This window comes from Acomys minous, assembly GCF_964271855.1.
Source record: "Acomys minous genome assembly, chromosome: 7".
NCBI lineage: Eukaryota > Metazoa > Chordata > Mammalia > Rodentia > Muridae > Acomys > Acomys minous.
Genome location: NC_140488.1, coordinates 23,512,067 through 23,529,086, shown reverse-complemented (window position 1 = coordinate 23,529,086; position 17,020 = coordinate 23,512,067). Strand labels below are relative to the sequence as shown.

The following is a 17,020-nucleotide window of genomic DNA, read 5'->3' as shown; positions in this document are numbered from 1 at the left end:
GAAACAGGGATGGCCTCGAAAGCCAGACAGTACATTACTGTCCACACACAGAGGCCAAGCCCATGGGATTTACAAGTACTGCTTCTTTTCAAGATGGTGGAAAGATGAAGCCTTGGAACCATCTGGCGAACAGGTATTCAAGCTGAAGTCTTGCTAACGACTCTCAGCACACTGCCGGGCACTCTAAGAGAGAGGGGCTTACCCTTAGCACCAGTACTCCCATGTGAGCGACAGCCAGGTGAATCTGCATCCCTTCACCATCACTGGCAGGCTGAGGCCTGATGCCATACATATCCAGCTTCCTTGCTACGTCCAGTAGCAGAATGTCGGATTCAGCTGGGCTCCGGCCACTGCCATGAGAAACAATTAACGAGCTCAATAAATGAATCAAAAGTCCTTCCCTGTCCTCTGAGAACTCCTCAAGGAGCCGCATATATTCTTGAGACTGAAGGTTCTCAGACATAAAGCCTTGCTTTTGAGAGTCTGCTCTAGCCTTAGTGTCCTCCGCTGGGAAAGCGGGTGCCAGGGAATGTACTTACATGTGCTGCCGATGAAAATGCATGATCTTGCTCTCTAAACAGGCTTGGCTTGGTAAGTACTGGGTTTGTACCAGGTGCTTCCTAATCATTTCTTCATGGAAGTCTCCTAATTCTGCTGTACAAGAGAAAAGTGACATTTCCCACATTTCCATTGAGGAATTAAGCAATGTACAACCTAAAAAACCTTCTTCTCTTTCATAGGATTTATTCAATTCCTTCATCTCTTTGTTTTTATTGTTTTAAAGATTCACTGACAATGAACCAGGTTAACTCCTGGCAACACCCAGCCTACTTCAAAGAGGATGATGAGCATCAAAGAGATCCTCCTTATAGAGATGGCTTCAATTGTGGCAAACAAGTGGGCAAAATGTCCTCATTTCTGCCACAGACAGAATTCTGCCTAAAAAAGGGCAAACTTGGATGCAAGCAGAGTCAACGGCCAAACTCTGCCTAGACAGAGTAAGCAAGTCCTCAATGGTTCCTGCCTCACAAATTTGTCTGTCAGCTATATTGGGCAAGAAGGCTGAAGATGAAACTCCAATGTTATAGAGAGTTTTGGGTGACTGTTCAGACAGCAAACTGTCTCTGTCATCTCATTTGGAAAGCTACTAACCTGCTCTCCCGGTATACTCAGGTAATCAAGTTTAATCCTTCTCAAGTCTCTGATGGAGCTGAAGACCAGGTAGCTTAGTTTTACAATGAATCTTAGTTGTTTAGGGGTTACAGTGTTTTTAGGTCTAGATAGGTGTTTTAAGTTGATAATGACAAGATGTGATGGAGATTGATTTACATTCAGAATTTTAGACACACCAAGATAGGAAAGATGTTTTCTTCAAGGCTGTCAAATACAAATAACCAAAACACTAAGAATGCAACATTTATATAATTCCTGATTGTGTCATGGTTCTTCTTGCTATAAGTAGTCTATTGTATATATGTGAAATAATATAAATGCATATGTAAAAATAAAAATGTTTAATTAATAATAATGATAATAAAAAAAGAAACCTCCTAGTCCGTCCTAAACAGCATTTTCTCTACAGCTGCTGTAGTCCTATGCCCTGTCACCTCATGTTGTGTTTATATTTGTGTTTGTACAGGGAACCAGTAACAGATTCATTCTCAAATCACAACAGTGGGTTTCTGGGAAGTCTCAGCCTGTATTATGGGTCACACACCCAGACTAGACCTTAAAAGCTCCAAAATCACACTTGAATGTTTTGTTACGTTTTCCGTATTCTATACACTTTTTGTAGTTTTGTCTACTTTCAATTAGTCCCTGTTACAGAATGAATTTTGTCTTCCCCAATTTTACAAGTTGAAATCCTATCTCCTGGTGCCAACCTCTATGGCTCAATTGAGGAATAATGTCAATATTGAGAACGTAAGCAGGGAACTGTAGTCCAAATTAACTAGTGCCCATTTTAAAACAGGAAAACTGGGCCCGCAGGGATTCTAGGTATGAGTGTACAGGAAGAAAAGATGATGTGAGGCCAGAGTAAGAAGACTGCCTTCATCAAGCTGAAGGCAGAGGCTTCAAACTTAAGGAAACTCTCCAACACCTTTATCTTAGACTTCCAGGGTGAGAAATCATTTTTCCTCATTTAAACCACAAAGTCTCTGGTGTTTTCTTATGAGAAGCCTAGTAAGAGCTAATACATTCTCAAATGTCGTCTTATGATGACTATCCAATACCATGAGCAGAGAATATAATATCAACTAGTGTGCAATCCAGCTACAGCCAAGTCACCACTCTGTACTCTGGGAAGTAAGTAACTCCCCCAACAATTGAATCCCCAACAGACAAATTATCCTTTCCGAATAGCTGGCAGTTTATCTTTGAACCTAATTTACTCTTTTTTTTAGATGTCTCTAATGTATTGTTAGAGACAACCATCACAGGATTAAGCCCATGGTAACAGCTAGGTTCTTAGATCTATCTGCCCCTACCGTAAAAGGCATTAGATGTCTTTGATTTTTGTATTTTTTTGTAATTGTTATGTCTCTTCTGGGTGTCTAAGATTCACATGAGTTAGCTTCTGATTATTTACTTCTCCTAAAGTCAAAATTTAGAGCACTTTGTTCTCCATTGGTATCTGTATACATTCTTTATTTGGAGAACACAACTTAATTACACCATTTCTCCCTTCCATTTCATTTCTCCAACACCTTCCATATACCCTTTCCCCCTTTCTTTCAAATTCATGGCCTCCTTGTTCACTAATTGTTATTGCATACATATATGTATATACATGTATAATGTAGGCTGTATATAGTCTTTAAGAATCCTGGATTGCTCTCATATTGAGCAAAATACATATACTACTCTAAAACATTATATAATCAAGGAATTGAAGGTACCATGTTCAACCTGACATAAGTCATCTATCAAAAACCGATGGCTAACAATAGTCATGACACATAGTGAGAGAACACAGACTTTCCTTTAAAACCAGGAATAAGATAAAGATGCCTGCCTTTGCCACATCACCCAGCATTGCACTTGTGAGTGCAGTAACTGCAATCAGACAAGACAAAGATACATGAACACTTTATAGGGTAAAGATAATACTGTTTTGTTGGAGACACAAAGATTCAATATTTATAAAAATTTCAAGGAGCCCATAGAGAACAATGGATCACAAAGAATTAAGAAAGAAACTCTCAGAATTGTTTTTGACAAAGACTACAATGGAAAAATAAGAATAAGAATCTTTTCAATGAATTGTTCCAGGACAAATGGAAATCTATGTGAAAAATACTACAATGCAAGCCAGTTACAATCAGAGCATCACCCTGGTCACTGGGAATCTAGTAACTATCCAACAATTCTACCAGAATCCCTTATTGGACAGATCCTTCTGTCCTTTCCAAATAGCTGGCTGGCAGTGACTTGATGCCTCACACCACACAAACATATGGAAAATGAACTCAAAATGGATCAAAGACCCCAAGATCGAGAAGAATGTCTTGTAGCTATCAGAATTTGTTTTTTTTTTATCTATTTTAAAATTTAGTGGTAAGATTGAATTTGCTCATTTAAAAATGTGCAAAACATTTAAAAGGGCATTGATGGGGGGGGGAAGGAATAGACACATGAAAAGGAGTTCAAAATCATTGGTTGGTTGTTAGATTAATGATGGTTACATTTTTTATTGATATTCATACTGGGCTATTGAGAGAGGCCTCCTTTTGCACTGGGCAGCTGTCAAAGCGGGACTCGTAATTGGTCAAAGTACTACAAATAACAACTTGAGTGCTCAGTGCTAAATGGAATATTCCCCATCACTACTGCCATAGTTCAGGGAACATAGAATAGGAGGCAAAGAGTCAGAGAGCCTAAAAGGTCTGATGGCTGGGGAGGTGTGCTATGAAATGCTGCCTTCTGGACATGACAAGGCTAGCACACTTTGACTTCACAGCAGATGTGATTACCTGCACAGGATCATATGAGGCAAAAATATGGTACAGGTATGGGAGGTGGTCTCTTGGCCTCGGTTGCCATGTGGAAGGATCATAGCTTTTGAGACAGGAAAGAGCAGGTGCAGAGCCTGCTTTACAGATAGCTGCAGGAAAAGGGAGAATCGTTCTTCTTTGAGTGTGTGACCACTGCCAAGTTTTCCATATTCCAGTGGATGGCCCCATATTCATGTACATGGGAGCAGTACTAAGTAGATTTACCAAAAGCTTGGTTATCAGAATCAAAATAAGCAAAGAAAACATGAAGTTGGGGGAGGAATATGTTGGGAGATACAGAGGGAACTGGAGTGGGAAACAAGTTGGGTATGACCTTATTTCATTATATGCATGTATGGAGTAACAAAGAAGAGGAATAAAAATGAAGAGGACTGGAGAGATGGCTCAGAGGTTAAGAGCACTGACTGCTCTTTCAGAGGTCCTGAGTTCAATTCCCAGCAACCACATGGTGGCTCACAACCATCTATAATGTGATCTGATGCCCTTTTCTGCCCTGCAGGTGCACATGCATGCCTGAAGGTGTATGTACAGGCAGAGCACTGCATACATAATAATAAATCTTTAAAGAGAATAATAATAAAGAAAAATAACACTATCAAGTAATGAGATAGTTCTTTATACTTACTATGATAGCCATAAGATAATACCAAGTGTTAGGGAAGGTGGGGAAATTAGAAGCTTTATACATTAAATTTTTAAAAATTCTTTTAGAGACAGGGTTTCTCTGTGTAGCCTTGATTGTTCTGGATTCACCTCAGACTCATAGAGATCCACCTACCCCTGTTTTCCAAGTTCTGGTTTTAAGGCATGAGCCATCACACCCAGAACTTTATACATTCTTGATCAAAGAATGATATATATGTATGTGGAGATAGCACAGTGAAATACATTAATTTGTACAGCTAATATTCATTTATAATTATAACTATCAAAATTTTCAGGAGAAATGTATCACACAACCCAACATTCACCTTCCTAAAAACATAAACAAGATGAAAAAAGTATATATCCATCCAGAAACATGTATGCTAATGTTTATATTATTATTCTTAATACCTAAACTAGAAACTTTGCTAACTATGCATGATGCAGTGACTAGATGAACAAAATGCAATACATCCATAAAATGGAATCTTATTCAACAATAGAAATAAACCGGGACATGCATAGATTTCAAAAAATACTGTGTTGAGTTGAAAAATGCAAACAAAAGTGTAGAAATAGAAATTTAATCAGCAAATTCCTGAATTTGAGGAGGACAATAGAGCATTCTCTCTCTCTATCTCTCTGTCTCTGTGCCTCTCTTTTTTGTTCTGTGTCTCTGTCTCTGTCTCTCTGTCTCTCTCTGTGTCTCTGTGTCTCTGTCTCTCTCTGCCTCTGTCTCTCTGTCTATTTTGAGGCAGGCCTGGAACCTGTCACATGGAGCAGGCTGGCATAAAAACTGAAGTCACAGAGATCTGCCTGCTTCTGCTTTCCAAGTGATGGGATTTGGGGAGAGCGCACCATCCTCACCTTTGTTTTTGAGATGGTCTCATGTAGCTCAGGGCAGCCTGGAATTTATTATGTAGCTGAAGATAGATACAGCTCTGAGTTCTTGATCCTCTAGCCTGGCCTTCAGCTGCCATGTGCTGGAATCACAAGCATGCACCACCATGCTCAATTTGATGTGGTGCTGGGGATCAAATCTAGTGCTTCCTGCATACTAGGCAAGCATTCTACCCACCAAGTTACATACCCAGCCCTGAGAGGGTTTTATTGACATAATAGAAATATTCTAAAACTGGACTGTAGTCATAGTTGGATGGACATTAATTAACTAAAAAAAAAAAAAAAAACAACAAGTGGTTTGTGCATTTTAAATGGATAAAATTTACCACCTGTAAATTAAACCTAAATAGAGCCATTTGAAAACACACAACAGACATCACAGGCATACACACACAACACACACACACACACACACACACACACACACACACACACACACACACACACACACTAAACATGAATGTACGTTTTGGGGGTTTCTTAAGAACCAAACTCTATAACAAGCATAAGGAAAATATAAGAACCCATCAAACTATGTTAATTTCCTCTCCAAGTACTATGACAATTTAGCAAGAAAATTTATATCACCAGCAGTATAAGGTGAAATATTTATGTCCAGATTTTCGTCTTTCTGGTCCAACTCCTATCATCTCTCCTAAAATCTCTTATTGTTCTGCTTGCTACCACCATTACCTTCTAAGTTCTATTTTTTTTTAACAGAAGAAGTCAATATGGTTCTCTTACAAGCTATTCAGATTTTGTTCCTATATTTAAAATAGAGGGCAAGAGTCCCTTCTTGTGGAGGTACTTCTGATGATTGAAAATACATGTTCTTTTTCTCCTCTCTCAGTCCTCTGTCTCTACGGTTTCCCATCTCACTGAAAATCATGTTCTAGCTCTTTAATGTGCTTTTAGCTCCTCTCCACTGTCTCAGTAAGGCTCCAGCCAGGCACATGGCCTTCTTGATAGTTTTCCAACATCCCAGGCATGTCTCCTCCTGGTCTTCTTCACGAGTATCCCAGATGTGTGGCCCTCTCTTTGCTCCTTGCCTTATTTCATTTCTTCCTTCAAACCTTCTCTCAGCTGTCACCTTTACAGTAGCCTTGCCCTCCTCACATCATTGAAATACCCAGAATCCATAGCTGTTACCCTCCATCCCCCTTCTATATCTGCTCTATTTGTCTCCTTTCCCTTTATCACCTTCTAGCATTCATTTTTTCTCTCTTAATATGGCCTTTGTCTGACTCTTGCACTGACAAAATGGAAGCTCCATGAAGATAAGGGATTTGTGTTGGAGCTCACTGCTGTGCTCTCCATGTGTCTAACAGACTCTAACACAGTGATGCTTGATAGGTTGTTGTTGTTTAATAAATGACAAAGAAAGAATACACTATGAATTTTTAAGTAGGAAAATTATTTTGAATTATGCAAAGTTTTATTTGGTAAGGACTGTCTGGCTAGAGGTGCTTAAAAGAGGTGCAAGTAAATACATGACAGAGCCAGAATGCTCAGATTCTTGAATGCTTAGCCCAGAGCAAGCACTTCGCAAATACTGGACAAGTGGTTAAATAGACAGATGAACGAAAACCGGACTGTGATTCTGCATGTGACCTTGAGTCCTCTGCATCTGACTGGGATTGGTTGTGAAATGCTAACTCACTAGAACCACAGCCTTTCCACTGTAAAATGAGCTTCTGTTGACCACATATCCCGTGGGAAAGCAGAAGTAGTCTGTGCCGCATCCGAGATGTCCACAAGGCAATCCCCAACTCCATAAGGCAGAACTGAAAAGCATAAAACTGGGCTCCCCCAAAAGAGGTCACCTGAAACCCCAGCCTCTCAACAGCTATCTGAAGAGGTAAGTAATGGAAAAGGATGTTCCTCCTACCAGCTCTAGCCCATACCCCACATCTCAGTGTCAAGTATGACACTGGGCACATGGCCAGTGTTCTTGGCACTCAGAAGCTTTGAAGATGATGCTTCATTTCCCACCATGTCTCCTAGACAGACAGTATTCTTGAGTTGTGTGTAATCATTATTCATCCCCTGTATGTGCTGCTTCTTGTCCCACCACCATTTTTATGCCATCTTCTCTCTCTACTGTCATATTCAATTCCCGTGTATCCCTTTAAACTCCAACACAAAATCCATCTCCTCTATCAGCTTTCCTTGACTCTTGTGGTGTTTTCCATCTGCTGCTTTTCTGAGAGCCTAGCGTTCTCTTGTCCCAGCTGGGAGTCACTTGATACACTGCCTAGGATGCGGTCCCTATCCAAGCGCTTCATTGTCTTGTTCTCAGTGAAATCTAAAATCTACCATTTATGGACTGGTGGGAAGGTAATGAACAAAGGTCAAAAATGAACTTATGAAATAAACAACAAAAAAACCCTGAAGTTATGGTTCTGCAGGATTATCAAGGAACAGTGTATTCTTGGAAGCCTCTCCAAAATGAGAAAGTCCAGCTGGCCTTAGAAGAGATGCTATCTCCTGCTACCTAGACCCTACCCTCCAGGCTGCGGGAACATCATGGTCTGGCCTATGTAGCTCCCTCCCAGGCAGGCCCCCACTGTTCCCCAGGCCTTCTCGGCTCTATCTTCAATGTCCCTTCTAGTCAAACTACTTGGCTGCTCTCCCATGGAGAACACTAACAAATGCCTAGGGCCGTTTACCCTGTTAGCCTCTCTCCCTCCACCTTCTCCACTTCATGATTTATTCTCTGGAACTGTGCCCCAGAAAACATGAAACAGGTATACCCTAGAGCAAGCAGAGGGAGTGGGGACCACTTAGTCAAATCCATGGCAAGAATTATTCAAACCAGTTCCTAGCCAGCAAGTCAAGGGGCAGTGGCAGCAGGATCAGTAGAGTGAAGTAGAAGAAATCGGCATTTACTTCTAATCATCAGAAGCACCTCCACAAGAAGGGGTTCTTTTCACTATTTTAAATGCTAGAACATGCAGACTCAGAGAAATAAGGGAACCTGTCTTACAGTAACGGTGGGGTAATAGGGACAAGATTAGATTCGGATCTCACTGAATGCGACAAAGCACCACTTCACTGTGTCTTCACTAGGTCCTCTCTCCTCTTAAGGCTGAATTAAGGGCTAAGTGGGCAAATTGGAGGTGCTCGGCTCCTCTTCTTGGTTTTCTCCCTGGCGAATGGGCCGAGAATTAGAGGTTTGGTACTTACATTGTAAGATGTGCGAGACCATTAAAGCTGCACAGTTGTCACTGCATGGAAGTCTTCCCAGAGCCAGGTCTTTCTTTATTTGAAGAGTAAAAAGATACCTGCAAGAAGATTTGAGGAAAAGATCTTGACAAAGAAAGAAGCAGGAATACAGAAGAGAGTTTTCCTTTCTCCCAGACCCAAGATAATTCAAGGAAAGAACAACATCCAGTCAGCCAGAGGCCCTTTTGAGGTGGTGAATCATACATAGGTTTGCTTCAGACCCAAACCAACCCCAGCCCACAACTCAGCTGACCCAGCACATTGGCAGGTTCTGTAACAGTTAGGAATTTCCTTGGCTGTAGCCTGTCGCTAGCTTGAGGGGCCTGGCCAATCTTCTTCTGGTGGTTTCTGCGATGGAGACAACCACATCCTGAGCTAGAGAAATGGGAGCCTCAGCAAGCATGAGCAGATTCTGGGGGACACAACGAGCTGTCAGATAGGCAGAGCCATCTCATAATCTCTGAGTTTTACAAAGATACCAAGGCAGGGGCCAAGCCATTCTGATCAAATGGTAGCACTCTATGATACTGAAATTAGGGTTAAGACCTAACTAAGGTCTGCCATTGAGTCTAGGCTACCCACTCAAGGAGCACAATTCAGGAATCAAGGCCGTCAAGCCATGCCTGTGCTCATCTTAGTCTCTTGCCTGGATCACTACGTTACTACCAACTAGAGGCCAGTTGAGTACTTTACAAACGCTAGGTATGAAACTAGTGGTTGATGAACTCGCGATGCGGAACCTTCACAGGGGAACCATAAAAATGTAGGTTTGTGTTTAGGGCTCTGCTGAACTGAGCATTTGCCACACATGCTTAAGACTTTAGTAAAGGAGAATTCATTTCTGTGTTTGCATGTATACGTGTGTTTATGCTGTGTGTGTTTGTGATGTGTGTATGTGTTTATGCTATTTGTGTGGGGTGTGTGTGTGTATGTGTATGTGTGTGTGTAAGTGGATGTGTAAATTCATATGTGTGCATACAGAGGTTAGCCAGGACAACCTTGGGTATAAGTCCCTATTTCCACCTTATGTGAAATAGGATTTTTTTTTTGTCCTTTGTCTCTGTGTACATCAATTTAGCTGGCTTGTAAGCTTCTAGGTATGCCTCTCATTTCACCATAGAAGCACCAAGTTTACAGATGTGCCCCTTTCCCAGCTTGATATTGGCTGTAGAGATTTGAACTCAGGGCCTCACACTTTTGTGGCAAGTAAGTTTCTAGTGAACCATCTCTTCAGTCCCAGAACCCACTTTTTTAGTGAAAGAGTATCAAAGAAAGACTCCACATTATCTGCTTTCTTGTCCATAGCAAAAATCAGTTCCAGTATTTTCTTTTACATGCAAAAACATGCATTGCCTGCTCTGAGTATTTCCATTTATAAGACATAATTTTTAGATTAAATTCTATGTGGGTTTTTTTTCAATACCCCAATGGTAATGTAGAAAAAGATAAGTAGTTGCAGATGACAAATGAAATTTTGGTCTGAAGAATCTTGTCAAGTGATTATTTACCTCATGAAAGCTTTAGGTATTATGTTCTTTCAAATCATATGTACCTCTAATGCACTAGAAAAGATTCAGTTAAAATGAGTGTTTTTGTATAATATTCTTAGGAGTCCCTGGATTGGCCTCAAACAATTTCTATAACAGGTAAGTATTATTCATGTTAGTTGTGGCTTCTGGGTTAGTGAATGCAAACTTGCTATCTTGGCAAGTGCACATAGATCCTTTCTATGTGTAGCAGTCTCAGCCTAGAAAGCAGAATATGTTTTGGAGGAGTGTTATAATGACAATGCAATTTTGCTGAAGTAGGTTTTCATTACAATTATAAAGAGGATTGTTCACAAGTATATTAGTGTCGTTACAGGTGTTTCCCTTTCTGCTTATGAGAAACATCCACACACACATTCATTTTCAATGATCCCAAGCAGTGGCTGACCTTAAATCTATGCCGATTGAAACACAGATGGTATGAAACAGAGCATCAGTACTATTGTGGCAGCTAATGGGTTAAGCGTCAAAATGCCACCCAGGTTTGCTGCTAATTCTAGAATGCAATCCCTTCTTAGTTCAGAAATTTTGAGAGATTAACATTTGGAGTGGTGGGGGGGGTGGGAGGGTAGTATCCAGCTCATCCCTCTTTCTAGCCCCCTGGGTCTCCACCTTCCTAATTGCAACCTTTTACTGTAGTTCCTTGTGTTGAGGTGCCCCAGCCAACCATAAAATTACTCCCATTGTTAATTCCTAACTGAAATTTTGCTACTATTATGAATTGTAATGTAAATATCCGCGTTTTCCAATGGTCTTAGGTGGCATCTGTGTAAGGAACACACAACCCACAAAGGGATCACAATGTCTAGTCCCTCACCTTGCCCCAGGGAGTGACTTAAACCTAAGCCATGGGAAAGGAAATGAGAGCCCTTTCTGCAATAGCTGAAGAACAGGGATTGCTGAGTAGCATTCGGCACACACGCAGTCAAACATTTTACCTTGTGAGTTCTTCCCGGAGATGTCCAGGGTCCACTGGGAAAAATTTCACCATAAATTTGAAAACAATCTCCTTAGGATCTTAAAACACAATATCTCCATAAGTTTTATTTAAATGTTCATTTCAACAGTTAAAATCCTCTCCCTCCGCCCTCCTCTCTCTCACACACACAGAGTGTTCCACTTCCCTTCCCTCTCCATTTCCCTTTCCCATTGACTTATTTTACATTTCAGTTTTTCACATGTATACTGGTATTATCTCTGGATTGGGATCCTATGTATACAGCAACTAAGAAAGTCCTCCAAGTCATCCCTCCTTAACACCCTTCCTCCCTTGGAGTTTCTTTTGTAAGGATGTGTCCATTTGAGGCCTACTCTGTCCTTTCTGAAGAAGTGGATCATTTAGAAAAAACAGTTTACAACTTACTCTCTGTGCCAGTTCAATCCTGTGTGAGAAAAGGGCTCAGCTTCAGCTCAAGCACATGAATGGATGTCTTAGGGATTTCATAAAAGGATGGAGAAACAATGTGGACCAATGTCATTATCACTCTTCAAATACACCCCTGAAAAGCCACATCTACGTATTTTCACACCTACTTGTATTTGAAAATGAGAAACCTGAGGCTGGGGGTGGAGCTCAATTGTAGGATACTTTGCTGGCATGCACAAAGTCCTAGGTTGCATCCCCAGCACCAGCAAAGAAGAATAAAGTTTGTTAGATCAAAAGTAACCCCACACACACATGTAGTCATAGTATTATTCATTCAATATATCATTTCTGGCTGCCTGCCCTATGCCATATATTGTTCTAAGATGGTACTGGAAGTTAGGAGATAGTCAAGTGCTCCCGATCTCAACAAAGAGACAAACAAACAGACCAATTCGAATACCACAGAGCCTAGATTGAGGAAGCCTTCTTGGAAGAGCTGGCAGCTAAGTAGGTTAGCAGGGACAGGAACTGAAACAGCTAGTGTCTGGCATGAAGTGCTCCCAATAAAGTCCAGAGCTTTGCATACCATGTTAATAAAGTTAAAAATTTAAATTTAATTGAGGGACCCGTAGAATCATTTTAAGCAGAAGAAAGATCTGGTCAGGGTTGTATATTTCAATCAATCCCTTGGAGAGCATTATAGATGCTTCATTGGAGAAAATCAGTTCAGAAGCTCGCAGAATTACATGATATAATCACAGAGCTGGGAGAACCAGAGTCACAAGATGCATCAACGTGTGAAGAACAAAGCGGAGCAAGGAATCAGGAAGAAACACTGAAGCAAACTTTCCCAGAGTGTTAATTAAGGCCTTTCAAATAAATGCCTGCGAACTTAGTCAACTACACATGCCCCTGGACCCTTGTCCCAGAAACGAGGCCCAGGGATCTGTCTACATTTAATAGAAAAGCCAGATAAACCTCAATGCCCACGAAACTGTGAGAATCCATGTTCCAGGATGTGAGATGCCCAAGTGATGCAAAACATACACTGAAGTGAATGGCAAGGCTTGTGATGGCAGGAAAGAAGAGAATCTTCAGGCAGGAGGTGAACATTATCGCAGAGTGACATTAAGGGTGCTTGAAGAATCACAGCATCAGAGAACGAGGTATAGTCCTGCATTCAATATGCAGGTGGAATAATTATCACAACTCTTCAGATGTACTTCAAGATCCAGCAGCTCGAGCTTCTTCATCTCAGACAAAATTAGGACAATTTTCTCTATTGCTAAATTTACCTGGCAGATAAAGGGCTGATGTCCTCTATCCAGGCCCCCCTTACCCTGTTGTAGTAAGCTGAGGAATTGTGTGGGGCTATTGGCATATTTCTTGTGTTAACTGAGGGCTACATTCCTTGACTGATGATCTTCCATACTTACTTTTTACTTGTTTTGTTATGGGCTTCAGAAGTTCCAACCAAACCTGTAAGAGCATCAATGAAACAATTGGTTGAACACAACAGTGGTGAGCACAGCTTTTTTCTTTCTTTCTTTTTTTTTGGTACCAGATAAAGGTCAACATCAAATGAGCAAACACCAGGACTATAGATTTCTAAAGATAGTTGGAAGCAAACAGCCTCATCAGTGAGATGATGTACCTTCACTATTCTCAGTCAATGCTCTCATAATTTTCCAATAACAGTGTACACTCTTGCTCTATAAACTCTGTGTTGTTGACATTTCAATCACCACTTCCTTGCTTTCTACCTTGGGTAGGATGCTGGAGGTATCACCAGCAAGGTTCATCAGTGACTACCGACTCATAAGAGCATTTGGCTTCATTTCACATTTACATTGTACACCCCCTTTACCTACACCAGTGCCCACTTAATAATGAGCCTTTCTGGGAAGGTGCCAGGTTGCAGATATGCCAAGGCAGGACACAGCAGAAGAACCTTGTGGCAGATAGGGCCTGAGAAATGGAAAGAAATCTCCCTAAATAGTCATGAGGTCAGGAGTCCTAACTCTGGGGGTTGAGGTCCAACCAGTCAAAGTAGATAACACTCTGATAGTTGGGTCAAAGAGAAACAAGAAAGGATCATGAGGCAGAAGACTTTGTTTGGGAAACCGAGGTAACTTGATAAACAAGGCAAGAGGAGGGAAGACAGTTTTAAACATAGGAGTTTTGCAAAGTATAAACAGATTTTACGTTTTTAATGCAGGATTGAGCCCTACATACCTATGTGCAAACTGCATTTGGAAGCATTTCTAGTCACTCAGAACCCTGTAATGAAACCCACTTACATGATTTCCAGAATGGCTGCAAAATTCCAATCCAAAATATTCCTTTTCAGCAAGATTGAGATGGCTGCAGCTCAGGTTAAAAAGCGCCTTTCCACATGATTTTTGCTAAACAAAATAAAGAGAGTATGGCACAGTTTGAGTTTCTAACATGTACCACTGCGTGATAACAGTAAAAGGCAATTCCTTTCTCTAAGCTCCACTATTTAGAGGTCCTTCACTGCCCTAAAGATGTTGACAGTGTTACAGACACAGACACAAATCCACCTAAGGATGATTGTACTCACACCCTAAAAAAGTCCTCAGACAAATGACAAACCCTCTCCGAAGAGATAGGGCTTGCACTTAGCTCTGGCTAGCGCTGTTGTTCCTTTATCCTTCACTGAAAGTCCTTAATTCATTTACGCAGGCAGCTTGAATGATTTCTCCCCAAACTGACAGATGGTTTAATCAAGATGTTAATATGGCCCTACCACAGGCCTGCTTCAAAGCCTTTAGGGCCTCTCCTTCGGGGAGATCTTCAGTGCTTAGCCAGGGAGGCTGGTGGCCCCCTCCTCTCACTGCCTACTTGCCTCTTCAGCTGCGTTCCTGGGTCCCCTCTCCTGACCCAGCCTGCTCGCCAGTCCCCTGACATGTCAAGTCGCTTCATGCCTCTGTGCCTTTGCTCACGGCATTCCTTCTTCATAGCCTTGCCCTTCCCACCTCGCTTTGGTTTGGCTTACTCATACCCAGCTCAGCTGTCGTTGCCCTGGGAGAGCTTTCCGGATGCTATCTGCAGCAGATAAAAGCAAGGGCAGAGCCGGAACTCCTAATCATCCTGGCTTACCTCAAGCAGGACACGTCTTACTCTGCTTGTCTACCTTCCCCCCCCCCCTTATGAAAAATTCTTCCATAGCAAGGACCAGCCTATCTTTTCCTTGTTACTCCCCAAGTCTGACACCGAACTTGATATACAATGGAGGCTCTTGAGTGCGTGTTTTTCTAACAGGAAGTTGACCAGATTTATCATAGGCATTCTTTGAGGAAATTTCATTTTGCAGCTTTGCCCATAAAATCTGCATAAAGCATATTCTGTTCACGTAAGCCACACATATTTTTCTTCATAAAGCCCACACACACACACTCTGTGAGCACAAAGTGGTGCCCTCCCTAGGAACAGGCACTTGAAGAGAGCTCTGTGCAAATCTCTCTCTGAGCTCAGCGCGGCTTTAAGGGCCACTATCGCTGAACCCAAGTGTTGCTGTTGTAGGGGAGCCGGTGATGGGAAAATTGGGCCCTGGCTGATCTGCACAAAGACAAGCTGCTGAAAACCCCTAGTTAAAGCAAAGTCACAGGGTGCTCAGAGTGCTGAGAGAGAAGGCAGGTGTGGGTGCAAGGAAGTGGAGCTGGAAGTCACTGAGCCATAGAATTAACAGCAACCATGAGAGGGCAGAGGTCACCCCAAGCAGTGGCCCGCTGAGCAGAGCCTACATCTGGGATTTAATGGTTTCCAGGAAGGCAGTCCACCTTCCCACCACTTCCCCCCTGCCCTTCCCTCCACTTGGTTACACTGCACAGAGCTCCAATTTAAGATTCATTTTGGGTTAACCAGGGTCCTATTTTTAAACTCAAATAGGCCACAAAGGGCAAAACAGATCGCACCCCCTCGCACCTGGGGAAAAGACTGCTAGGCTGAGGGAAGACAGTCTGATTTGATGTGGGAGCTCATGTTAAAGCTACGGTCCAAGAAAAGGGAGGCAGGCCTGGAGCTGGAAGTAGGGGTGCACAGGGCATGGGTGGGGGGTCTGATGGGAGCCAAGAGTGATGGTTAAGGGAGATGGGAGTGGGGCTGTTTTGTGCCTATGTGGCAACCTTGCCTAGGGCAAGTGCTGACACAGACCATTCCAGACAGATGAAATCGCTCCTATTTTTAAAGTCCTCCAGACAAGGAGTTGCCACGGGACTTTTATTATGAAGGAAAAAAAAATATTGTAAAGAGAAAGGGATGACAGCAATACTTTTCCAGCTCCAATGAAACATTTCTGTCCTGAGGATTAAATTCTGTCATAGACTCCAGTCTCTTGCAAACAATTTAACTGGTTGAGATATTCTCTCTCTGTCCCTCCCTCTGTCCCTCCCTCCCTCTCTCCTTTCCTCCCTCTCTCCCACCTCCCCACCCCCTCCATTTTCATTCTGATTTTCCATTAAGGCACCTACTCCCTATCAACACTACCACCCTCTATATACATGTGTTTACATCCTTAACTGTTTCAGTAATCACAAAAATATAAAGCCATTCACCGAAGGGTTTCAGATAAGGCCTTCTTTTCAACCCCTTCCTTAAGATCTCCTACCATGTTTATTGCTATAATCCTCTGACTCTTCCATCCCTGCAAGTGTTGCCAAATGGTTTTTGAAGCCTTTGGCATTTCTGCAGTTGGAGTCTGGGCACTCCTGCCGCTCAAACACTCCACCCCCAGTCAGGGACAGGCATTTCCCTTCCTAGTGTACGTTGAAATTGGCCAGCCTTGTGGAACGTGTTACATAATAGGTAGGATTTTTGGGGGTCTGTCTCAACATGCAGCTTTTAATTTTTTTTTCTGCCATTACAATTCATTCTTCAACATGGAGTTCTGATTTTTTTTCTCACATTATCTGCTCATATACAACTTTATTATTTTCTCCTTTAGGACTTCTGAGGTTCTTCTGCCTGCTCTCATTTAAGTTGGAACATTATAGCATTCTCATCAAGCTGCTTTGCAGATCTAAAGTCTCTGCCATCACTCAGTCCCCTTGATCAAGAAATTGAGGCTCCAATCTTGATTCTTGACTTGGTCTCATTGCCCTTGGATAGCAGTAGAGCACTGCCTGCATTCTAAACAGAACTTTTTTTTTTGATGTACCAGAGGCCAAATCTAGAGTTTTACACATTGTAGGTTAAGTGCTCTACCACTGGGCTACATCCCTATATCTTATATTATTTTAAGCCAATGGTTCAGAACTTAGTTATATAATATTCAATGTACTGGGTCATAACTACTG

General features: G+C 41.9%; 1 protein-coding gene across 1 annotated transcript in view; it reads right to left on the bottom strand.

Annotated features, from left to right (window-relative positions):
* The window catches only part of FRMD7 (FERM domain containing 7), a 48,501-nt gene that overhangs the window by 6,947 nt on the left and 24,534 nt on the right, over positions 1-17,020 (bottom strand). The window contains exons 2-7 of the mRNA XM_084789523.1: positions 14,003-14,107; positions 13,139-13,181; positions 11,275-11,353; positions 8,751-8,848; positions 540-654; positions 203-350 (exon numbers count right to left, since the gene is read on the bottom strand). Coding sequence (XP_084645649.1) covers positions 203-350; positions 540-654; positions 8,751-8,848; positions 11,275-11,353; positions 13,139-13,181; positions 14,003-14,107 — 588 coding nt within the window. The remainder of the gene's footprint in view (positions 1-202; positions 351-539; positions 655-8,750; positions 8,849-11,274; positions 11,354-13,138; positions 13,182-14,002; positions 14,108-17,020) is intronic.